At 39.1% G+C, this 25,314-nt stretch overlaps 3 protein-coding genes across 4 annotated transcripts in view; 2 read left to right on the forward strand and 1 right to left on the reverse strand.

Moving 5' to 3' along the window:
- Positions 1 to 1,912: 1,912 nt before the first annotated feature.
- plek2 (pleckstrin 2) lies at positions 1,913 to 8,111 on the forward strand. Its single transcript, XM_032547353.1, has 9 exons — positions 1,913 to 2,046; positions 2,185 to 2,349; positions 3,443 to 3,627; positions 3,717 to 3,808; positions 4,683 to 4,870; positions 4,983 to 5,084; positions 6,528 to 6,611; positions 6,798 to 6,876; positions 7,831 to 8,111. Exons 1-9 carry the CDS (start codon positions 1,993 to 1,995, stop codon positions 7,956 to 7,958), a joined length of 1,077 nt encoding a protein of 358 aa, XP_032403244.1. The 5' UTR covers positions 1,913 to 1,992; the 3' UTR covers positions 7,959 to 8,111.
- Positions 8,112 to 9,504: 1,393 nt separating this feature from the next.
- Positions 9,505 to 14,508, reverse strand: LOC116709070 (galectin-related protein B). Of its 2 annotated transcripts, none has more exons than XM_032547354.1 (4): positions 14,355 to 14,508; positions 13,976 to 14,061; positions 12,863 to 13,043; positions 9,505 to 11,667 (listed from the first exon to the last, which is right to left on the reverse strand). In XM_032547354.1, exons 1-4 carry the CDS (start codon positions 14,478 to 14,480, stop codon positions 11,524 to 11,526), a joined length of 537 nt encoding a protein of 178 aa, XP_032403245.1. In that variant the 5' UTR covers positions 14,481 to 14,508; the 3' UTR covers positions 9,505 to 11,523. The 2 variants fall into 2 exon arrangements, with proteins under 2 accessions (XP_032403245.1, XP_032403246.1); XM_032547355.1 differs by lacking the exon at positions 9,505 to 11,667 and adding an exon at positions 12,099 to 12,785.
- A 668-nt stretch (positions 14,509 to 15,176) lies between these two features.
- The window catches only part of zfyve26 (zinc finger, FYVE domain containing 26), a 38,461-nt gene continuing 28,323 nt past the window's right edge, over positions 15,177 to 25,314 (forward strand). The window contains exons 1-10 of the mRNA XM_032546365.1: positions 15,177 to 15,287; positions 16,547 to 16,819; positions 18,042 to 18,117; positions 18,271 to 18,357; positions 18,462 to 18,593; positions 20,491 to 20,830; positions 23,856 to 23,980; positions 24,103 to 24,267; positions 24,900 to 24,988; positions 25,126 to 25,277. Coding sequence (XP_032402256.1) covers positions 16,593 to 16,819; positions 18,042 to 18,117; positions 18,271 to 18,357; positions 18,462 to 18,593; positions 20,491 to 20,830; positions 23,856 to 23,980; positions 24,103 to 24,267; positions 24,900 to 24,988; positions 25,126 to 25,277 — 1,393 coding nt within the window. The 5' untranslated portion in view covers positions 15,177 to 15,287; positions 16,547 to 16,592. The remainder of the gene's footprint in view (positions 15,288 to 16,546; positions 16,820 to 18,041; positions 18,118 to 18,270; positions 18,358 to 18,461; positions 18,594 to 20,490; positions 20,831 to 23,855; positions 23,981 to 24,102; positions 24,268 to 24,899; positions 24,989 to 25,125; positions 25,278 to 25,314) is intronic.

Raw genomic sequence — 25,314 nt, forward strand, 5'->3', positions numbered from 1 at the left:
TGAGTTAACCGCACAATAACTCATATTACCACATATGTAGGAGTGTTTTATATCATTCATTGCAGCATTTCTTTAACTGGTGTAGTGATTCTTGCACATACTGCACGGTTTTTCTCTCTCTGTATGTGTCAGTGTTGCTTGCGGCACGTTTCAAGAAAAGCTGGGACAGAATTCAAGGATTGTGTCGGCACTTTTGCAACAAAACGGAATGAGAACAGATGGTCGTTGCTTTAATCATTAAGGAATTTCTTTTTGGCACCTTTAGAGTCCCTTACAAAAAATATTCATACCCTTTGGGCAGGTTTTTCCCACATCACAGTTAAAACATTCCTGAATTTTCTGATGCTTGTATGTCATAGACGTGCAGAAAGTGGGTAGCTGTAGCATGTAAGGAGAGGGAGAAAAAAAATCTTTTAAAAGATGTTTACAAATAATATTCCTAAAATACACCACACATTTGGACTCCTCCCACCTTTTCTCTAACGCCCCCAAATAAAATCTAATGTAAACAACTTATTTTAGAAGTCATCAAACCAGTCTATACAGGCTAATTATGCAATTATCTTGGTATGCAAGCAGCAGCTGTTTTAAGGTTATGTTTGGTAGAGAACATTAGTGAGCAAACTTCATGTTGAGGACGAAGGAACACAGCAGACAAGTCAAGGTTAGCTTGTAAGACAATAACCTGAGAATTGACTGAAAATGACACAACCAAGACGTGACCGTTCATGTAGGATGACATTAAACATATAATCCTGGATATAAACTGAACAACTGTGGTTTTGGTGAGATATTATAGGTACAAATATCTGTACACAGTTTATAGATAGAGTAACATTTTTTTCTTCTCTCACTTCTTTTTATGCATGAATGTGATTCACTTCAATTTTGTTGTAGTTTTCTCAGACAGTATTTTATCCACGATGCTCGTCTGATATGGTTCTTTTTCGCATTACTGTATTTTCATTCCATGCTTTTTTTCCCTCCACTCCATCAACATTAATTATGCTTCAAACAATTGAAACCAGACTTAATGAAAAGCATGTTTATTACCTTGCTGAAAGGTTGTTACAATCTAATAAATTAGCCTAGTACACTCCATTTTCTACAGAAGAATCTGTGGAATAAATATGACATTTTTATTTGTCCAATAATGACTTAATGCCATGATAATTAGACATGAGGGTTATCGTAGAATTAGAATTTCATGCTATTTCTGTCTAAATGTAGCCAGTCTACAATGCTGAAGAACGGAAATTATTTTGTAGAATCATTTTTATCATCTTTCCTGAAATAAAGATGTAATTTATTTATTCATTCACTCAAATCACTAGGCAATATTTTTTGGAAGAGTCGCAAAAGGAAGTTCTGCATCCAATCTCATGACTTGAGTGTTATTGTTTCTGTTTTTGATTCTATTTGAATCCTGAATTTTACGTATTAAATATTTCCAAAAGGGTTTTAAGAGTAAATGTTGGGCTCACAGGAACATTTCCCCCGGCCTTCTTCTCCTTCTGGCCTGTTCGTGCTTTTAAGGCAACCAATTAGAAAAACAACAACGTTTGGAAAGGAAAAAAAAAACATGATTATTTTTCCTTTGCGTGTCTGATTAACTGTGCACAGAATCCGTGCTGTCCCACCTGGATCCAGCTAATGCGCAGGAGGACTGAGGAACATGTCCCTGTTTCATTTCCAGGATCCTGAAATCCCCGCATACCAAACGTGATTGAGAGTGGCGTGGCTGCAGAGTGAGCGGGGCCAGCTGGTCCTCTTCGGCCCTGGCGTCTGGGAAGGAGAGAGAGCGCCATCGTGTGTCAACGAGCAGCAATCGCTTCCTTTTTCACTGCGTGGGTTTGGGTTAAAGAGGAGAGGTGTGTAAGGGGTGTGAGGTGCGTGTGTGGGTGTGTGTGTGACGCATTCATCCTCAGCATAAAAACCCCAGCAGGCAAAAAGAGGCCAGTAAGACTTTTTTTTAACTACACACTGAAGAACATGGACACAGACAACGAAGTACCTGTGATAAGAGAGGGCTTCCTGGTGAAGAGGGTAAGAACATTTCATTATTATTATTATTATTATTATCAAAACGGATAAGGAGTGTAAATTTAACAGAATCAGATTTTATTCATGTTTTTTTCCCCAAAAAATACCTCAGTTAAAAAAGTTTTTATCATGTATATTCAGGGCCACATAGTTCACAACTGGAAGGCCCGCTGGTTCGCGCTGACGCCTGATAAGTTGCTGTACTACAAATACGAAGGAGGGAAACGGGATTCGTGTCAGAGAGGGAAAATCCTGCTGAAGGACTGCCTCATAACATGTCCGTTCCTGGAGTACGAAAATCGGCCGGTGAGTTGTTCAGGAACATGAACACTCTTACATTTGGGATATTTTTGATACATGTACACAACAATGCCAAATAACATCAACTTAAATTTGGATGGAAGTAACATTTTTAAAAAAAGAACGTGGTTTCACACATGCACATACTGTTATACATTGTCTTCTTTCTGTGGAACGGGTGGCTAATATTTGCCATTCTGAAAACATAAAGAATGTTTAAGTGGAAAAACATTAAGTTCGCACAACCTTCATTTCTGTTGATTATGACGATTTTCCACTTTCAGGTAATTAAAACATTTAAGAGTAGAATATTAGGTCATATCAATAAAATATTTTAAATACCAAAAATGTGAACTTCATGAAAAGTAACTTTAATACTTTGCTGAAAGGTTGCTGCAATCTAAAAAAACAAAAAAAATAGCCTAATCTGACGGAATATTCCATTTTCTACAGAAGTACCTGTAGAATATATGTAAGATATTTTTATTTTTTCCAATAATGACTCAATGCCATGATAATTAGAAGTCAAGTTTGTCGTAGAATTAGAATTTCATGCTATTTATGTCTAAATACAGCCAGTCTGCAATGCTGAAGAACTGCAGCACTAGCTTGTGCTAGCGAATTAGCAGGTATCGCAAGTGTACAAACTCATTCGTACAAACATTAGCAGGTTTGGGGTCATTAAAATTATCATGTAGAATCATTTTATCATCTTAATTCATCCTAGACTATTTCAAATTGTTTTGGAAAACAGTCGAGCTCCTTCTGTTCTCTTCTGTAACCAAAGAACTGGGTCAACTGGGACCAGTTAGCTAACTACTCATCTCCTGGCCTTCTGTCCCAACAGCATGAACTCAGCATTCGGATTAAAAAAAATAAAATAAGAAAAAGACGCAGCATTTTTATTTTATTTTTTATTTTTATTTGCAGCGCCACCTGCTGCACTTCCACACCTTCAATAATAAGAACATTTATTGCCACAGCAAGGTTGTTTTGTCCAAACCCGACCTTCTTTGTCTGCCAAGCATCAAAGAACAGCTCACGATTTGCTCTTTCTGTGTTTTTTTTTTTCTTCGTTGCTGTTTTTCCTTCTCACTAGCTTGCATTCAAACTCCAGACCAAGCATGGAGTGGATCACTTTTTGGAAGCTTGCTCCAGAGAGGAGAGGGATGAGTGGGCTGCTGACATCGCCGCCGCGGTCAACAAGCTGCAGGCCACTGACGGCGGGAAGCTGATGAGCCAGAAAGATTCTGCCGAATCCCGCTTGCAAAACATCAACCTGAGGTAAACCCGGCTGATACAGTCGCTCCCACGCGTTTGTTTTCTCTGTCTTATGTCTTACTGAAGCCCTGTTACTTCACTCTCTTCTACAGCAAGGTGTTGGACTCCATGTATGATGTCCACAGTGGGATCAAGTTGAGCAACCATGTGGAGCAGGGAAGCACTTACAGCAACTGCTTTTCAGGTGAATCATTGTTTATTTATGATATTTGAAGCTGTAATCTGGTCTGAGATCACAGACTGGGAGGCAGAACAGCCTCTTAGCTACGTTGTTGTGTTTAAAGGGCTCGGTTCTGTTCAGGCACTCTGACTTTTGCCTCCAATCTCAGCATTTTTAAGTTACATTTATGGACAGATTAGCACAGGGGTAGACTGGGTGCACTAAGCGATGAACAATAGAGAAAAAGTAAACTCCAAAAAAAGGATTTTATTTATTTATTTATTTTTTTGGCTACTATTTGGAGTGAACAGAACGGGTAATGTAAGGCAGGCGGAATACTACTTTTCGGGAAAATAACAACATGGAATCTAGGAATGTGAACATATGTTTATATTATTCCAGTTATACCAAAACCTTGCCTTGAGAACATTTTCAGTTTTGGTTTTTCAAAAATTTGAGCTGGCTTGTGCTAACTAGTTAGCAGGCAAAATGCTAAAAGTCTACAAACAGAAGACAGGACCAGGGGCGGACCTTCCTATGCTGTACTGCACCTGGACTAACTCTCTGTAATGGCAGCTCCTTCAACATGTGAATGGACCCGGGGAAGCCGGCGTGGTGGGATGTGGGCAGCAGACGGAGTTGCTAGGTTGGGCTTGGAACCCATTGATAACTGCTTGCAGCTCTAGCTTGGTTGTTCTTGTTCGATATTTTTAGTTTCCTCTCTCAGTTTATTACATTTCCTTAATTCCTTGTTTATCCTTCTTCCTTGTGTTCGGGCTAAAAAGTCAAATTCTTAACGGTTCTTTTACGGGGTAAGCAGCAACAAAGGACTTGAACAGCCACAAAAAGACACAAACGTTATGTGTCTGGAAGAATCTTTTCCCAATGTCCCCTTCAGGTTCAGCGGTGGTGGACTGGCTGGTGTTCATGCAGCTCAGTCTGACCCGTGGGGAGGCCGTGACCTTGGCCTCCGCTCTGCTCGAGGAGGGCTTCCTGCGGACCGTCGGCCTGAGGAGCGTGGAGGCCCTTCGCACCGCCAGCCTCAGTGAGCAGTTCATGGACGACTCCACTGCCCTCTACAGCTTTGTACGTCACCTAGAGCTCCTCCTGGCGGGCACCAACTTTCATGTTAATTCAGCTCGGATGACGGAGTCCATTTAAAAGGTCGGCTTTATTTGCAATGCTTTTCCCCACACAGCCTGACAGCTTCAAAAAGAGAGGCAGCGTGAAGTCAGAGAGGTCGCGGTCTGCACTGGAGCTGAGTGGCAAAGTCGTCAAAAGAGGATATCTGCTGAAACAGGTGAACTTTCTTGAGGCTCCAGTAAATTTTGGAATGTGAACACAGTTTTCACTGAGTCACTCAAACCTCCAAGTTTCACGTCGGAACATTGAACAGAATTATTGCTCTGATATTGGAATTCAAATGAGAAAGGCGGAGCTTAGTCAACAAATCAAAATTCAATATGGCTGCCTTTATGCAAACACAGCTTACTGCTTTTTTGACAACTTGTACCTTTAATACCATTTCACAAACACAATATCATACAGTCTACATTAGTTTAAATGTTGCCAAACTGGTTTGAAATAACAAAATGAAGGTTTGTAATGTATGTTGTTTTGGCTAATAGTAGTTAGCATGCTCACTGAGCATACACAGAACCATTCTACTCTTTTGAATATTATTGAATTGTTTATTTATTTCAGTAAGTCAATGAACTAAGCGAAACATATAAAATCAAATCAAAATCGAATCAAATTTTATTTGTGTAGCACATTTCAGCAGCAAGGCATTTCAAAGTGCTTTACATCATATCAAACACAGAAACACAAAGCAACATAGAATCAATAATCAAAACACGACATTAAGTAAAGTTCCATCAATAAATTGGTAATTGATTACGTTTCAAATACAATCCTAAACAGGTGGGTTTTTAGTCGATTTTGCATCCATAGAAGGTTTTACCTGTTACACTCCTACTGTGTTATATGGAACAAAATACCTATTGCTATTTTTATTCCCACTCAAACTCACAATCACACAGTTTAAAACGATGTAAACAGCATTTTAATGGGCTTCTGGGCTTATTATGTACAATAATTACACACAGGCTGATACTTTCAAGGCTTTATTTCTGGTAATTAATGTTTTCCCTCTTACAGCTAATGAAAACACGACATGTAAGATTAAAATATTACATCAGACCAATAATAAAAAATAAAAAAAATCATAAATGTGCACTTAACCAAGAGCATGTTTAACACCTGCTCAAAGGTCGTCGTTTTCAAAATGTACTTTTAATCTGACAGACGATCTTCGTGGGAATGCATATGCTAATTTATTCAGCGTGGCTGAAAATGAGGAAATCCCGCTGTGTTTTTAAACTGTTGGGTTTAATCTCAGTCCAATATTCAATTCTGGCCCAGCATTTTTGGCTGTTTGGAACACATTCCCCATGAATGTGATTCATTTGCCTCATATTTGCGATGTAAACACCACTGAAGCTCAGCCAAGAGTCTATAATGTTAGCACGATTAAAATATTATTTCTTATAGGTAAAACAGTGACAGTAACTGTTGAGTTTTATCTGAAGGTAACAACTTGCTTGCTTCCTGTTGTGAAGACTCCCCCATATTAAAGGTTAATAAGACGTTCAGTTCATCTTAAGGTGTGACACGATGCCCTTTGACCCTGACGGGTCTTCAGCAGGTCATGTTTGAACTTCTGGCTAATCTTTAACTGCAGGGGCACAGAAGGAAAAACTGGAAGGTGCGACTGTTTGTGCTGCGTTCGGAGCCCGACTTCCTCCATTATTATGACCCCACCAAGGTGAGCGCTCACAGTGCTGCTAAACGCATCAACCTGAACACAAACAGAGTGAATCCCCTTTTGTTTTTGCTACCACTTTTACGAGCTGGGAGTCTGAAGGTGGTGTTACTCATAGCAAACTCATCATCGTCATCCTCGCCTCCTCATGTCTGACTTAATCTCTTCCGTTCTTGTGTCACTTGTCAGGATGACATCAGCCCTGTTGGCGGCTTCTCCCTGCGCGGGTGTTTGATATCCTCTCTGGATGATAATGGAGTTCCTTCAGGTGGGTTAACTCGGACTTCAGTGACTAAGGAGGAAAAAAAAAACAACTTTAGAAGCTTTACCTACGTTTTTGTCCAAATGATTTGATTTTCACCCCGTGTTACCACAGCGTTTGTCGGTGCTTACGGCACCCAATTGGCTGGCTATGTACGGCCCTGAGTGTTGGTACTCTCAGGCGGCTGCTTGAGCCGCCATTGGTCAGTCAAAATAGGAAGTGAAGTTCCCCAACTACAAAACAACCCAGTTTGTGGTTGTTTTTTTTTTTTGCTAGCTGAGTTCTGGGTCCAATATTGTGTAGATTTAATTCAAATTCAAATTCCAAAATACTTTGTTGATCCCAAACGGGAAGTGAAATGTTGCTGTAACTCATTTGAATACAAGACTCTTCAAATCCAATATATATATATATTTTTATTTTTTTTCCAAAAGTAATTTTGGCAACAACAAAAAAAAGAAAAAAAGACCACCTTTTTTTTTGGCAAAAGATAATTTAGATAAAGTAATAAATAAATAAAACAATTTTGCCAAAAAAATAAATTAGACCATTATTTCAGGAAGATGGCGGCGATATGCAGAGTAAGAACATGGAAACTTCCAGGACCGTCTTGATGTGTCTCACTATGTAGCTCATCTTTGAAGTCTTATTTTTATTAGCGTTGACAAAAACAGAATTTGAAAACTTAGATATGCAAACCTTCGCCTCTTTACATTAACTTCATGTCCGTTCGTTTGTCAAATGTTCGTTCGTTAAATGTCAAACAGGGCTGGCGGTAGCATTCGCTAACTCCTCAACGGGAGGAAGGCTAATGTTTCCGGAGTTTGTCTTTGGTCCTCAAGCGATGGCTCGAGACGTGTGCGCTTGCTATTTCGTGCCAGTGTGTTCTATTTCAGACTTGATCTCATTTGTAAGTCCGCTGATGCTTCACTGACATATTTACCTTCTCCCGTTACACAGGAGTGAAGGGCAACATTCAAGGCAACCTGTTTAAAATCATCACAAAGTCGGACATTCACTACTTCATCCAGGCTCCGACTCACCAGGAGAAGATGAACTGGATAGACGCGATCAGAGAGCACACGTAGAACTGCTGTGTCCAGGATATTTAACGTATCTGCAGGGACAAACCTTTTTATTTTTCTGTGAATGCACTTTCACTATAAGGCTAATAGACACTTTATAGGTAGTCACCATTCTGTTCATTTGTGTTCAACACGTTAAATCTTATGTTCTTGTGTGAATATTTTTAGTTTTTCAGAAGCCCTTCAGTGGTAGAAATTTTTTTATGTGTTTTGGCTAATTGTGTTTAAGTTTAACCGTTTGTAATTCAGTTTCGATGTTAGCATTTGGACAATGCTTCTTACATATTTTTTTTTAGCAACTGAACAAGTTTGTAAATTTCATTTTCTGCTATTTTATTCTTTTGACATTTAAAAAATAAAGAAGTAATGTTATTTATTCAATTAGCAGTGTGTTCTGTCGTCTTTAAGCACTGCCGACAATTTGATCCGAAGCAAATTTTAGTTGGTATTAAAAAAGGGAGCGTAAACAGGAAACCAGACATAAATAGCTAATTCTAAAAAAATGTTTTTAACAAAATTTAGATTTGGAGAGTCTACTTCAAAACATAACACAAAGAAAAAGAATCTGTACATGCTAAAAAACAAAACTGATAAAAAAAAAAAAATCTGTCATATTTGAATACCTTTCATAATCTCATTACGGTTTAAAGAATTAATATCTCTGACTAACATTTCTCCTTGCAATTCATTGAACAAAACTCTTGTAGGCCTCTTATAGTTATTCTTTTTTTTTTTTTTATCTGTTAGCTTAAATACAGAATTAAACTCAAGTTTAAACATTTTCTTGGCCACTTGAACTAGGAGACAAGATTTTATATTGTTTTTTTTGTTTTTTTTGCCATGTATTTTCTTGTATGATCATTAAACAGCCATTCAATTCCTTTGTGTTTTATGTAGTGCTGCCAATCGATTAAAAGATTCAATCTGATTAATCACGCAGTGATTAACTGCGTGATTAATCACGATTAATCACGCACGGCTCTTTTTGCTCACATTTCCAACACTGCATTGTTGACCACAGCGCAAGCCTGTGTAGCGCCGCTTTGAACCGAGTAACCCTCCGCGGACGAGAGGCGTTCGGGTCAAAATAGGTAAAGCCGTTAATCCGCATTACATCATTTTAACATGCTGAGACTTTTTACATTAATCGCATAAATCGACGCCTTAACCTCGACGACTCTGCTTCCTGCCGGAACACCTTTTTTTTTTTTTAAGTCTTGTAGTTGAACTTGGGGGAAATTCCTCGAGTCTTCCTCTTCTCGAGGTTGTTTTCCCCGGACAAAATGTTTCTCCGTCAGCAAAAAATGTACAAGCAGGGACAAGAAAAGTATCAGCAAGTATGTGTTGTTATCGCTAAACTTATGTCCTGAGGCGCTTCCAGGTGTCACGGACAGACACGCCCACTCGGCAAGCTGGGTCCGGCTTTTGTCTGAGTGACTCAAACGCAGCAGCTCTAGATCAAAAGTGGCGCAACACCTGAGTCATATCTCGGATTTGATGTCAAATCCAAACGACATGCCTACGTGCAAAGTACAGCGGAACAAACACGTAACAAACAGATTTGATTTTTATTACGGTGACTGAAAATATGAAACATTCCAGTGAAAGGTGCCAAAAGAACAACAACAAAAAAAACAACCTTTGAACAATTCGTGAACGCTTTTTCAATGTCGAAGCTGATTTGCGTGCGAGTCTCAGTATTCAGTTGTGCTCAAGACAGCAGCAGACCAACGTCACTAACTAGATCAATCGAGGTGAATGGTGGGAAATTTCGCTCTAGATGAAAAACAAAAGAAATGTTAGAAAAGCATAAACAGTGAAAACATTCATGTTGCTAATTCTGTGTTAGTGGAAAACAACAGAAGCGTGGAGCTCAGTCCATTCTGTTAAAAAACAACTTTTTGCTCTTATTTAAGGACCGAGTGGTTACAGTCCGTTCATCTATGACAATCAGAATAAAATGGGTCATTTAAGACCTTATTCATAACAACAGTGCACTTTGATGAAAAAGTTGGGAAGAGGAAAAATGTTTTACAACAAGGCAATTAAAGAAAACAAGCTAGTTAGCGAGCAGCATCTTGAATAACAGAAAATCAAGAGTGACATTATGGATTGACATTAAACATGTTGTTTGTGAGGCAAAATAAAACATTTCCCACTCAGTGCAACGCAGATTTGAACCAGTTCTCAGAAGCTGTGGTTCAACGGTATGCTAGCCTGGTCATTTCTACACTAGATTCTCATCTCCCTCCCAGCTCTGTCGGGGATTTCGCCCATTGAGCTTGATTTCTCCAATTGAATTTCTCCATTTGCAGCGTGCCTGTGTAGGGTTGTAGTTCTTCAATGGCAGCAGAGGAAGTGAACAAAGCCGTTCAGTCCGTGTTGGTCACGCTTCACAATTTTGTACTGTCAAGATTTTCTATTTTTCTTTTTCTTTTTTAGAAATTTTAGATTCATAGCAAATTTGACCCATTTTGGTTTTGGAATCGAAAGCGCAGCATTCCCGATACACGTATATGGAAGAGATAGTCTCATTAGAATAAGACTATTTTAAGATGTTGAATTTATAACAATGACATTGTATCCTGAGCAATTATGTGTATACATTTTGTTTTTTAATTTCAAATTTGCCAGCTAAAATTTCACCTGCAAAAAATGTGGTGACCCTCTGGTGACCACGGCCGGAGCAATCGGCACCAGACTGAGGAGAAAATTAAACTGGTGAAGGGACAGCAGGAGCCTCTCTTAAAAATTAAGCCAGCAAATTTCTCCAGGTGAAATTTTTGCTGGCAAATTAAAAGTAAAAAAAAACCATATATGTATATACAGTATATATAATTGCACAGAGTAAAAATTCAATTATATAAATTAATTGCTTAAAAAAAGTCTGATTCTAGAAAAACTACAGTTCTTCCACAGTTGTATGGATTTGAAAGCAATTTTAAGCTCAGATGATGTTTCAAAACGTGCCGCCATTTTGAATGCAACTGTGTGGGACAAAATGAATCCAATGTAAACTGAGACAAATCCAAATACAGTGCTGTGTCTTTCAGGGCACGCACTAACAATCTTCACTATGTCTTCAACTTAAAAAAAAAAAAACTCTAGGAAATGAAAAGCTTTCAAAGGTTAATTCCAGAAACGTCTAAGACAGGTTTCTGAAACCTTCTTTTCTGAAGGGATAAAATCTAATCCAGAGTTCTTAACTTGCTTTTTCTGTGGCTTCAAAGGCGCGAACATTTCTCGCCCAAAGAGTAGACCTTGGATCGCGTTCCAATTCACAACAACTCAAAAGCACATTCCTCATTCGATTTAAGACACAAGACGACTGTGGCTACGTTCAGTCGGCATCTTCAAGTCTCCAGTCAGGTAATCTTAGCGAAGGCACTTTGTCTCAACATAGGATTACGAGGCTGGTGCAACTTTGTCGGCGAACTAAAACGGCGAAGCATCCCGATGACGGCGACTGGAAAAAAAGGAGTTCTAATCTAATGGCGGTGTGTGTACCGTCCCCCCTGGCGGCGTGGGGGAACCCTCAGTTCAGCTTCCTGTCAGCCAGAGGCCGGCGCTAGGCAACCTTGGTGAGCTGTAGGTCCCCGAAGACTCTTAAGGCGGTGAGGGAGGCGAGCTTGGAGACCCGGTGGTTGAAGCCACACAGAGGCTGGCCGTCCACCAAGATGCGAAACTGCTGGTGTTCACAGACGATCTCCATCTGGCAATTCAATGGACAAGCTGTTATTTCAGCGAAGGAGTCAGTCGCGACTCGCAAATGTACGGATTTGGCTAACGTAGTCAAAGTTAAATTAATAAAAAGAAAATGCTGAATTTGCTGCTTTAAGTGAAAGTTTTTAACCTACACACCATCGGTCCAAACATAAAAACATATGGCGGACCAGATTTGGCCCCTGCGCCCCGAGTTTGAGACATGTAATCTAAACACTAAAAAAAATGCTTTTATTTTAGGCAGGTGGCAAAATATTACAATAATATATTATTAAACTGAAATTTGTATAAAATGTTCTTTTAAAAATATTGCATAATTATTATTTTTTTTTTACCTATTTAAAGGTTATAGTCAAGAATATCATAATATGTCATCGCCTTCTTAAAATAAAGACTTAAATCATTTTTTGCCAAAAGTGATTTTTGTAAAAAAAACAAAAAAAAAACAACTTGTTTTTTGCAAAACTTTTATTTTATAAAATTACATTGTAATAGTATAAATTTATAGTCATATCTTCTGATGTAGTTTCTCACAGTTTGCAGCAACAAGCCAGTCAATCAATCAATAGTATCACGTTGATTTAATATTTAAATAGATTACATTTGTGAAGCGGAAGAGAAAGGGCGTGTACTTTTTCAAATGTTTTCCAAAACAGAAAAAAAAAGAGAGAAATCTGAAAAGTGTGGCATGCATTTATATTACGCTCTGCCAAGTCGACATTTTTGCAGAAAGTTAGAACGCTGGCTGAAATTTCTTCCTGCTTGTTGTTGGTGGAATTACTTAAGCTCAGCTTGTTTTGACACGTTTGTGTGCAGGAGTTTCTGAGTCTAACCAAAGATTTTCTAGTATTTAGTGGTCTCCGCCTAAAAGGGGCTGAATGCAAATATTTATTTGCAACTACTGTATTTTGTTTTTGTCTGGCACAGAAAAACCCCAATAAAGTTTGGGATTCTGTGGCTAGATGTGGGGAAACTACAGGAGCCTCTGCGAAGCTCCGTAAATATAGCAAAGGGGAAGCGATGACGGTGACTTGTTGGCATGGCAGCTTATACGGCAGGTTTAAACGCTGAATGTGCAAAATCAAGGCTGTGGATTTGATCATTTCTCTAAAACGAAAAAGAGAAATGATAAAATATCTACAACAAAAAAAACTCCTGAGTACAGAGCTAAAAAAATAAAATACCTTAAAGGCTTCTCCGGGTGCAAAGGGGAAGAAAGAGAGTGTGTTTTCACACGGACCCCACTTCCCAGCCAAACGGGCGTTACGCTGGACAGCCTTATCCATGAAGCTGACCTTCAGCTGCAGACCCACGTCCGCCTCTGCCTCTTCCTCCTGAGGCTTGCAGGACACGGTCACCTCGATGCTGAGTCAGCCACACACACACACACACACGCGCCCACGCACACACACACCCACACATTAGGGGCACATGAGTGTGGTGCAGGATTCACGGCTCAATGGTTAAAAACAAGACTATAAATTCCATGTCCATCTTTCTTTATTTTTCTGAGAGTTACCAACGGAACAGTGACACCTGCTGGCCTTTTGTAGAATTGTAATAATACAGCTTTTCCTGAATTGTCAGAAATAATCTCGATGAGTGCCACTGATTTTAGCCAATGTTAAGAGAGAAATATTCTGACGATGGTAACTAAATAATCACAATTATGTGAATTTATGTCACAGTAATGAGTCACTGGCTGTTTTTATAGAGAACATCTCAAAGGGTAAAAAGTCACTTGTTTGGTCTACAGCATTTACAGGTTATGTTAAAACAGATTTTTAATGTTGCATTAACATTTTATCATCACATTTATTTAAAAAAAAAAAAATCAAATCAAAACATTTATCATTTACGTAAACCTCAGAGAATATGAATTTGATAAAGATGAGAGGATGCACACTGTAAAATTTTGTCTTTACTGCTTTTATTATTATTATTATTAGTAGTAGTAGTAGTACTATTTATTTATTTTAAAAAAATTCAAACAGAGGTAACAACCAAAATAAATAAATTAAGAAAAAAAATGCCCACAGTGATTAAGAGTTTATGGGAAATGCGTTTCTCCCACGCACTCACTCACAGACTAACCCTAATAAGGCATCACGCAGACATTTTCCAAAACAGGGGTTAGCTGGATGGTTGGCATGCAGTCATGCACTAAAAATGTTGCTTTTCCTGTAAACAAGGATACAATTAAGAGTTCAGGGGGCAGCAGCCGGTAAAGCTACTGACAGTTTAGTAAAACGAGACTTTTATTATGCAGTTTTAAGACGACAGCTGTGCGCACTGACCTCTTGGGCTTTTTATCAATGATTCCCATGACAACCAGTTTCATTGAAGGCCGCATCCCACCTTTAATCTCGCCGACGTACTGCCCCTGCAACACAAAAGAGACACGTACCGATGAGGCTGACGCGGGATGAGGCCCGCACCGTCACGCAGAGTCCTCAGCTGAAGCAGATGTAAGAGGCCTACATGCAGACAAAGTGTACGGCCAGCTGATCTGCGATCAGTTGCACCGGCGGGAACAATAGCTTCTTAGATCCAGATGGGAAACAATCAGTAACTCAGCCGCAGAGGCTGTCCAAACCAGTTAGATATTTTTGGATAATGATAATAATAACGAGGCGAAACGTGCCTTTCAATACAAGCACAAAGGATGTTACATACATTGTCTTTCTTGTCCTGGTCATCCATTCCACTCGGGGCGTGATGCGGTGTGGAAGCTGGGGCGGTGATACCAACTGAGGACCGATTGACTCTGCCTCCCAGCTGGCAAATCCTGCCTGTTGCCATGGAGACCGGCTCCTATTTGGGAGGTGATGCTGGAAGACAGACACAAGAGTGGACGCCTCGTTGCCCAGATTGAGGAGATACGTCACAGGGCGTCCTCCATATTGTGAGGGGCACGTTCGCCTTGGTGGGCAAAACCACTGTGGGTTCTACATACATTACACAGTAAAGTTTACATTAAACTAATTTCCATGAATCGTTTCATGGGCAGTAACATATGTTATTTGTAGTACTGTAAATCAAAGTTTCTCACATAAAACATTTGTAAGACAGACACAAGAATTGTGTGGTTAAAATTCCAAAAATAGAAATAGAAATAATAATATAAATTATTATTATTATTATTATTATTATTATTATTATTATTATTATTATTATTATTATTAACTATAATAATTAACAAAATACAGATTCAAGTAATAAATTAGTAAAGAAATTAATGTATTATTAATTTGTTAATATTATTGCAAATTAGAATTAATGATCATTTGTAAGGTAATAATAATAATGATAATAATTATTATTATAAATATTTATTATTATTATTACGTTTAGCTCATATAAGTATAACTTATTCAAACAAATATTTAAAATAAATATTCATTACAAAACGGAAGCGTCAAAGTAACTGTATTTTCCGGATACACCTGAAGGCAACATCAACGCCCTCCTCCTCTTCACCTTTGACCAACCAGCGGCGGAGAATCAGCTGATGTTTGTCACATGACCTCCGTTATGCGGCTAGCATAACATGTTGAGAAAAGCTTTGCTTCGTAGGTTAAACTAACTGGGGTTCCGTCAGAGAAATGAGTAAGTTGTTGCGTTTTTGTCTTACTGGAAAATTTCTAAATATGTTACATGTTATATGTGAAGACCGAGCTTCTCCGACTGACTTTTACGGAAGTAAGGTTCAACTTAAGACATGAGGAGCTAATGTTAGGCAGACTTGAGGGTTAGCTGTCAAATCAAATGGAAGCCGAATGGCCATTACGAGACAAGTCAGCCTTTGAAAATGTAATTGAGAAAGCAAAGTTTCGTTTTTTAACCAGTCGAGTTTCATTTCGGGTCTTTTTTTACGGTCACGCTGTGGTTTGTTTGCATTGATAAAAATCTCACCTCTGTTGGGTGCAGATTTTGGAGATCATAAGGGGGATTTTTTTTGTGTGTGTCACGTTTAAACACGTTTCTAAAAGTACAAATTTAAAACGGTGTTGCTGAAATAACTTTCCCCCAACTTCTGTACAAATTGAACACAACTGTAAATAAGTTAAATCACACTAAACCGGATTGTTGTCACTAGTCTCAGACTTTACATTTTTCCTTGAGAGAGAGGGCACTACAGAACGTCAGAAATAGTCTTACTGTAAATCTAAAATAGATCTAAAGTATTGCAAAATAAACAAATGATCTAAACAAAACCTGATTTCAAATATTCAGACTGCTTTCTTTATATTTTTGACCAGTGTGACTTTCAAAAATATTCATTTATCCACTTCAACTTTTTAACATTTTGTCTCGCTGCAACAAACTCCAGTGCATCTTGCTCTTGATGAGCTGTTTCGACTCACAAATTAGGTGAGTCATAGGACACCCGAATAGAAATTCATGGGCGATGTGCGAAATGCTGCATGTGCATCAAAGCATATTAATAACTCAGAATAGTCAAGCCATAAATGCAGGTGGAAATCTGGATGTTAACAGACACTCTCCAGCGAAAATACACATGCAGGCATTTTCAGATGTTTCACTGTAAACAAAAGAAATTCTTGCTGAAATCAATAAATCTTTGTATTTCCATTTTACTATTACGCACTACTCTGTGTTGGTCTGTTGCATAAAAATTGTGGTTGCATAATGTGTAAAAAAAAAAAGAAGAAAAAGTGAAAACTTTTATTGAGATTTTTTTTTTCAAGGCACTGTTTACATTCAGCAAAACCCCCCACAAGTTATAGATGTTTTATGAGAAAAACCTTCAGCATCATAGACTTATTTGTGTATGACACCATGGATAATGTGGAAAAACAGTTTTTAAAAAATTTCCTTTTGCATAAACTCTGTTTCTGCGTCAGGTGTCGAAAGGTCAAAGGTGCTGCTCGGCGTGACTCCCCGGCTGTGATGTCCGAGCCGAGGCCCGTCACGGCGGAGGCCGCCGCGTATCCCTTTGGCCGCGAGGCCGAGGCCTCGCTTCGCGACCTCTTTGAGCACTTCAAGAGGTGCCTGCAGCACGGAGAGTGGCAGCTGGCGAGCGCCTGTGTTCCCCAGCTGCTCAGCTCTCAGGCGGAACCCTCTGAAAAAGTGCGAAAGATAATCAGAGCTATCATCTGCCACCCTTACAGTTTGAAGTGAGTCGCCTGGAGGATTAAAACAGCATTCAGTCCAAATGTTTTACAGACTCCGCATAAAAAGACATGTTTTTTTTATTTGTTCAGTAATTCAGATTAAACTTTGTGTTTTAGGTCAGTTGGGATCACCAGAATTGTTAGTGTCTTTGTTAAACACCAGAATAGAGTGAGATTTTTTTATTTTTTAAAAATTATTTTTATGGCTTTTTTCAGTTCTCTAACATTGTTGTTACTTCAGTGATTGCAGCGTCATGCAAAATTGACCAGGGACTCTTCACCAATCAGAAGTCAGCTTGAGGAAAGCCAGGAATAAGCCTGTCACAATAACAGATTTTGCTGGACGATAAATCGTCCCAGTAGTTGTTGCGATAAACGATAATATTGTTGGTTTATAATATATTTATAAATATTCTTAAATATTTTAAATAAAACGGAAATAAAAAAACACGCACACAACTGAAACCGTGAATAAAATGGATCATGAAGTCTCTGTAAACAAAATTGCCCTTCAAAAAATATTAATCATCAGAAGTGAAATTATCTAGCTCAGCGTTTCCCAATTCCGGTCCTCAGGCCTCCCTGCTCTGCATGTTTTAGATGTGCCTCTATTCCAGAGCAGCTGATTCAAATGATTGCATGACCATCAAGTGCTGCAGAAACCTGTTGATCACCCATATATTCAATCCAGGTGTGTAGCAGAAGGGAAACACCTAAAACATGCAGGGCAGGGAGGCCTGAGGACCGGAATTGGGAAACGCTGATCTAGCTCATTTTAATTTACCATAATATTTAACTGATTAATTGCTTATTGTGACAGGCTCAGTCAGGAGGTTAAAGTTTGGACACACATGGGTCTTCTGAACGGACTGTGACTGCTGAGCACCAAATTAGCTACAATTTGGTGTCAAGGACAACAAAGTCCATGTGTGAACAAACATCTCAGCTTTCTTGAAAGTCTAAGGGTAGAACTACAAAGGTGTGTGTGTGAAGAACAGAACATATACAATTTTAAAAAAATCTAAATTCTCTCTTATCTTCCATTTAGCAAATGGAGATATTTCTTAATCCTAACTGGCCTAACACAAGAAAAGGTTTGTCTAATTTAATGCCCGACTTTAAAGAAACCCCGTTTTCTTCTTATGCAGTGCTTGATGATATCTGGTTTCAGCAGTATATGTATATGTATCTCGTTTATTCTTGCTGAATTCTGGAAATTTTGTAGATGGGGTTCTGCTGGCAGTCCGCACAAACTGGCCTGGTTCTGGCTGCAGGTCTTGGAGAGATGGACTCAAGATCAGGTAAACCTGCGAAACCCCTAAACATTTAACGTCTGCCTTTCTTCTTAACCCCAATCCCGGACTGCTTCTTGTCCTTTTCGTCGACACCGTTAGTTTTAATATCAACCTTGCAACGTAAAAACCGGGTCTCAGCTTTGCGGCTTCCTTCTCCAGGTTCCTCCTCACGTCAAACGCGAGCTGGAGTTTCTGCTCTTCCTGGAGGAACTGGGGTCAGAGGGCATACCGGAGGCTGATCTCAAGGTTTTCTTCTTACATCCTGGCTGTAAATGTGCAAAGTAAAAAAAAAAGGAGACATGGATCTAACAATAAAAATAAACGCTCACCTGTGGTTTGGTTTTTGGCAGGAATTGCATCAGGCTTTTTTGGCATCCCAGTCGGAGGAGCAGGCGTCCCTTGCTGCTGTCGAGTCTTGCCTTCAGACTCTACTGGAGAAGAAGAAACCGAGACTTGCCCAGACTTTGGCCCATTTCGTACAGGTGAAGTCAAAGTTTAGGGTTTGTATTTGCAGTCAGTCAGTAGATTAGTTGATCTGCATAACATTTGTAACACAGGATTTTGCAGGTGAGTAGATAGAGTCTAAACCTCGGGATAAATCCAATATTTTGCTTTTGATAAGTGGAGGTTAGAGTACAGAAATAGAATCTGGGGAATTTGAAGCTGATTGTTAAACACAGTTTTCACTCAAACTAAAGCATGTGCTTCATAAATGTCACTTTTCAACTGTCCTTTCCATGCCTAACAGAGAGTATTCACACCCCTCGGAGTATAAATCGCACATTTTTTATTTTATGTAACTTTGTTGAATTAAACCAATAGATAGTTTCTCCTGATTGTAAATTGAAAATCCTTTACAAATGAAGTTGGGAGGGATGTTGTATACATTTGGATTAAGCCCCCTTTTCAATCTGATACCTTTAAATATAAAACACTGACATCGTCAGCTAGTTACTACATAAAGTTAATCAGTGTGTGCATTGACGTTGAACAAAAAAAGCGGACCCTGGTCCTCCTAAAAACCCAGGTCTCAGTTCGGTTGAAGTGAACCCTGTTGCGATTCGAATGCATATATGGATGCAGACTATAGCGCAGGGCATTCTGGGTAAATGCAACCAAAACAAACATGCGCATCTAGCGCCAGCGGGAGAAATGACTCGTGGTCTTTTACCAATGACAAAAGAAGAATCCTACAACCACTAAAGCCTGACACCGCTCCATTTTGTTTGTATTTTGCGAGGAAGAAAGTTGCGCTCATGTCTTCTTCTGAGGTTTTTGTGTTGTTTCCTTCTGTGGTTCTTGGTGCAGTGCCCCCACAGACGAGGAGGTGAACAGGTTTTTCCAACTATTTTGGGTTGTTTTACGCAGTCGCAAATACAACCGAGTCTACCGGACTGTCGGATGTGAAAACACCCTAAGTGAACAACCACAGACGATAGATTTAAGATCCTGACGTGAGATCTTCTCACGACTGTTTCACAGTGAGAGAGTTTGACTCAAAGGGTTTATCACCGCACAGTGTTAACGTGGGTTAACGGCGCCAAGAGAGAGCCAAAGCTCAGTTCTTTTTAATGCTTGGCCTTTATGAAACAGTGGCAGGGAGAAATAACTTATTGAAGGAAAACCTCAAGAAATCCAGTTTAAAGTTTGTCACAAGGAGGGGAAACCATCACCTGTGAAGGAAGGAAGTTGGGTTAGATGAGAAAGAGGCTGCAAAAGATTTAAGATCGTGGCGGGAAGTTTGCATCTGATTAGGACAAGACTAGACTTCCTGCTAGAGCTACAGTGAAATTCTTTAGACTGAAGCATATTTCATTTATTTAATTAGGACAGTGCGCATATTTGTCAGCATTACAGTAATTTATAATTACTGTAACATAATTATAAATTACATTATAATGTAATTATAATGAAAGGGTACATAGCTGCTTTGCTTTCAGCCATATTCTTTTGTAGCAGTGGCCCAGTCAAAGTCAGAAAAGTTAAGAAACCTTCAGCTGTGGCTGCAACAAAAACTGATTTTGCAAAACATCGACTGTGGGTTTCCATGGATCCTTTTCTGATTAATTTTTGTCTTTTATTTATATATGCAAAAAATGTTGCCAGCAGTTTGTTCTTGCACTTTATTGTTATTCTATGTATGGTACGTTTTGTTTTATCACTTAAAATCACAATGAAATACAGTGAAGCGTGTGAGTTCAGCATAAAAATTCTAAAGGGGGTGAGTACCTTATCAAGACTTTAGATATTTTCAGAATACGTCAGTGATCAAAAGGTGTTGCTGCAGGTGAGCACTCCCAAACTAGCCATTCTTCCACCACCGTGTTCAACGGTGTAACATACATGTCTAATTAATAATTTTCCTCCCGTCTCCTGCAGGATCAGTCGAGCAGCGAAGGCCGGCCCCTGCAGCACAAATTCATCCAGCACCTGATGAGGAAGCTGGGGAGCCCCGAGCGGAGCCCGGAGAGGGTGGAGCAGTGGGTGGAGGAGATCTACTCCGTCCTGGCTCTCATGCCGTGGAGCTCGGACCGAGGCGCGCCGCAGCTGGAGGCGCTGTGCGAGGCGCTGTGGTCGGCCCGAGGCGGCCCTCTGCGGGAGGAGCGGATCCTCGGCTGCTTGCTGCGGCCTCGATGCGACGCGCTCGTCTCGGTGTACTGCTCCACCGCCCGGCGGCTGCACAGAGACCACCTGCTGAGAAATGTGCCTGAAACGCAAGGTGGGGTGTGAGGCACGAAGCGAGTAGCACCGGGAAAGCGCTTACGCCGAGCTTAAAACTGAGCGAATTGGAATTGCGTGAATAAATTGGCTTAATTAAATTGGTCTTCCTTCTGCTCACATCGTGAGCTCAGATAATTCTTATGATCATGATTCACTCAAGTCCCATGATTTTTGGTCAAGCTGCTCATATTCTTGCCTCATTTGTAAACATTATCTAAAATTAAATTTCCCTCTTAGAAAAGAAGAGCTTGTAAATCCAGTAGAATAAAAAAGACGTGCTTTTATAACGTTTTCTTTTCTTACCATTAAAAATCGAAGTGTTTGTGTCGTATACACATATTTAGCCCGCTTTACTCTGAGACCCCCATTCAGAACTTGATTTATTTATTAATCAATCTCGCCAGAATTTTGCAACCATATTGGTGTTTTCTCTTTTTTTTTTTCTCTTGCTACTTTCTGAATATTTTCAAGAAATTTTGCAATTTTGTTCCTCATTAAACCCCTTCCAAAGTCTACATACAGAAGAAGAAAACATAACAGACACAAACACTTTAAAGGATTTGAACAGCTGAGTATAAGCAGACACTGACATAACTCATAACCTCAGACTCACGTCTGTAAATGCGACAAAAATATAGGATAAAAGATCCTATATTTCTTTCCATTTTTTGGAGAAAATTTACAATAAACTCACAATTAGCAGGAAAAATGTGAGGATCTGTTAATTAGATCTGTTTTTCACTGATCAGTTACTGCAGCATATACGTTTAAAGACAGTATTTAGATTGTTGGAAAACCCCACATTTGCTGTTAAAAGCCCACCTAACGTTTCCATTTTTCCAATTCTCTAATTGTGTCCACACTTTTCTGCATTGCAGACAGGGAGCAGTCTGACTTCTCATTCTTTCTGGGTCTGCACTTTGAAAAAGACTTGAACTGTAGAAACGGTTGCGATTTCCTTGACGACGGTTTTCGTGTTATTTTATTTGACCGACCCGTTTCCAGACAAAGCCATATGACTGTATAAGTCAGTTCCTTTTCTGATGTGTTTGTGTGGGAAAGTAATGCTTGATCATCTAAAAAGTTATGACCACAATTATTTTTGCTCATTACAGTAATCATGTTTAACAGAAAAAGACTCGGTCAGTTTGGACATTTATTACATTTTCTCAATTTAAAGGACAAAATAAGACCTCGTGCTAAAAATGGGAGACAGTTGAAGCTTTAAAATAGGTTTCCTTTTAGCAATGCCAGGGACGAAAAGCAGATTTCCTCTTTTCCCCTTTCCAATAACACTTCTGCTTTTGCCATATCACATTTAAACTGGTGTTAGAAAAGCTACAGCTCTGTTTTGTTCCTTCTTTTGTCTTCATTTGTCCAATTATCTGTTCTCTAAATCTGATGAACATAAACGTTTGCTCTAAAGTTGCTCCGTTTATAGGGAGCCTTGCTAAACAGTAGCAAGGCTCTGTTTAGCAACTAAAAAACAACTATTTCTTTAACAGTCTTTTGCATTTACTTAGAGAATAAAGGTCAAAAGTCCAATTTTTCTCCCATCTGACCAGATCGTTTTCTTCCACATGTTTGTCATGTGCCCTAAATGACTCGTGACAGACTTTGATTTGAACATTTTATGAATTAAAAACAAAAAAATCTTCCTCTTGACATTTTTCCATAACTCTACTTTCAGAGTTAAGGATCTTTTATAGAACATTGGTCAGTCATCTTCTGTAAAATATCATTGAGGCCTTCGTAGAATTGAGTCAATTTTAATGAGGTTAATTTTCATTGTTCCAAATCACAACAAATGATTCAAAGCACTTTGCAAAAAAAAAAAAAAAAAAAAATCCACTCAGAGAGATTCAAAGTTGACAATATATGGTCAGCTTTGATTGTCGATAGCTGGAGGAAAATCCAGGTTCATCCAGACGGAAAACCTTCTGAGTCTGATCTGCCAGCAGGACAGCAGCCCAAAACATACAGACACAACTTTTTTCTGCTCATAAATAAGGATGTTTATGTTTCAGAATGGCCCAGTCAAAGTCCACACCTGAATCCAATTGATTATGTGTAGCAAAATGTAAAAAAAATTTTCTGGTGTTAGAATAGGCATTTATCATGTTGTTTATTGTTGTTGTGAAAAATGTTTTGTTTTTTTTTCTTTTTAGTCCAAAGAATGTTGATTTACCTTGAACGTTATAAATTCTACTCAGTGGTGTCTGGAAAAGCCTTAAAACTGGGTGGAATTGTCTCAAATTGCAATTTTCACAATTTTATCCACCTTTTGTTCAATAGCAACATCAGTAAATTCAAAAATATGATTAAATACAGTCAACGTGCAGCTTAGCGATAAGAATCAAAAAAAAATTTCTTGTCCTGGATGCCTGGAAGAAATCATTTTTAAAATGAATGTTTTCTTTTAGAGCACTATTTGTGTTTGTGTTTTAACAACTGTGTCCTGCAGTTACTTGAAAACAAAAAGAGCGAAGTTGTAAAAACGTTCTTTTTTAAAAATGTATCTGTCTTTCTTGGCATTTCAGGCATACCGTACACAGAAGGTGGCTGACTACATTTGCGAGGGCAGATTTGCTCTGCCTGATTGTCTCCTGATTGCTTGACCGACTTTTTAAAATCAAAACTGCATCCAGCATCAGAGTTTGTTTGTATGAACTCGCAGATATCTTTTATTCGTCACTTTTGCTCAGAATATTGTGATACAATGTAAAACTTATATTGCCCACCGTTAATGTTAACAGTGGGTTTTATTTTGCGATGAAGCAGCAGAAGAAAAGAGGAAGAACGGCCTCTTATCTTTAAAAGCTGCACCGATATGTAATTTAGTGCCAGTCCAAAGAGAGACGTGTCCAATGAGAAAACTCCATTAGCTGACTTTTGCAGTGTAACTTTGATGAAACTAAAAAAAAACAAATGTAGCTTTTATTGAGCTAAAGCGCTGTTATAATCACAGCAAATGAAAATACAAAAATTGTAATTTCCTTTTTCTGTCTGTCCCCCCTTCCCAGTGGACCTGCCTGAAGCAGAGAAGCTCGCCCTCAGCCTGTGTTGCCATAACGATCGTCCTTCTGCTTGGAGGACCATCTTCTTTGAGTGCCTTAGCAGCGGGAAGCATTTCCTCGAGCAGGTTTTGGTAAGGTGCCAGTTTGCTAAGTCAAGAAAGGGATTCATTTTTTTATTTATGACGTAAAGTTGATTAGAAAGCGTACGCGATAGAATTCAGCCATTCAACGTAAGAGTGTTTCTGTCCTAAAGGTCACGGGGCTCGACCTGATGAAACACGAGGAATACGGCGGGCTGAAGGATTTGCTGCAGCTGGAGTTTCGGCCTCTGTCTCGTCTGCTGCTGCTGCTGGGATGGAGTCAGTGCCGCAGCCTCGACGCCGCTCAAGCGCTTGTGACCGTCCTTCACAAGGAGCAGGTGAAAACCGGCGCAACCCACCTGTTCATACACCCACTTTATTCTGCTCGACCTTTCAGAAAGCGTGACCGCTTTTCTTTTATTTTGAAACGCATGTTTTTCGAATTTCAAGTAGCATTACAATACTACTGCTGTCACAAAAATCTAACATGTTGACCGTTACAGTTGTAACAATGCTGAGCAATAAAGCAATTAATAGCTTGATAGACTAAAAGTTGCATTAAAAATCAATTGAAAGTGTGAACTTTGCATTATTTGGTAAAAAAAAAAAGACACTTTTAATTCAAAGTTGAACTAAAACTTGCATTAGAAGTCCATTAACTTTGCATTAAAAGCTTGATTATTTACTGAATGACTCTTCATGGTAACAGTCATAACCATTCACGAAGACTCCTTCATCTTCATAACTGGTGCTTTATCATATTTATGAGTATTATGTCAGTCTTATGGACACCCCTTCAAATAAAGTGTTACTGAAAATTTTTATACACTTTAATACTCCTTGATACTCAGCCCATGCCTGCTTTCCAACACAAATCTGAACTCACTGACCATCACATTTTATATTTTCCACTTTGTCTTTAATGCTTTGCGAATGCACTGTTTATGTTTTCAATTAATTTTTTTCCCAGAGTTCGGCCAATGACTTGGTTCTTCAGGACTTCTGTAACCTTCTGTCCTCCCAACTGGGAATTCTTGAGTGGTGCAAAAACAACAATCCGTAAGCTCCTTGTTTCTCATTTTAAAAATGTTCTTCTAGATTTTAAATAAAAATTTCATAGGTAATATGCTTGGTGTGTGTGTGTGTGTGGGTGCGTGGGCGTGTGTGTGTGTGTGTGTGTGTGTGTGTGTGTGCAGAGGGATATCCACGGAGGCTCTGCAGGCACAGCTGCAGAATCTGGACAATCACTCGGCTCTTTACATTCTGCACTCTTTGACTCCTTTGCCTGAGTACGAAGAACGCAGGATATTAGATCTACTACAACAACTGCCAAATTCACCTCAAACAGGTTCACGTTGTACATTTTCTTCCCAAGCAAATATCGG

This window comes from Xiphophorus hellerii, chromosome 19 (genome assembly GCF_003331165.1).
Source record: "Xiphophorus hellerii strain 12219 chromosome 19, Xiphophorus_hellerii-4.1, whole genome shotgun sequence".
Lineage (NCBI taxonomy): Eukaryota > Metazoa > Chordata > Actinopteri > Cyprinodontiformes > Poeciliidae > Xiphophorus > Xiphophorus hellerii.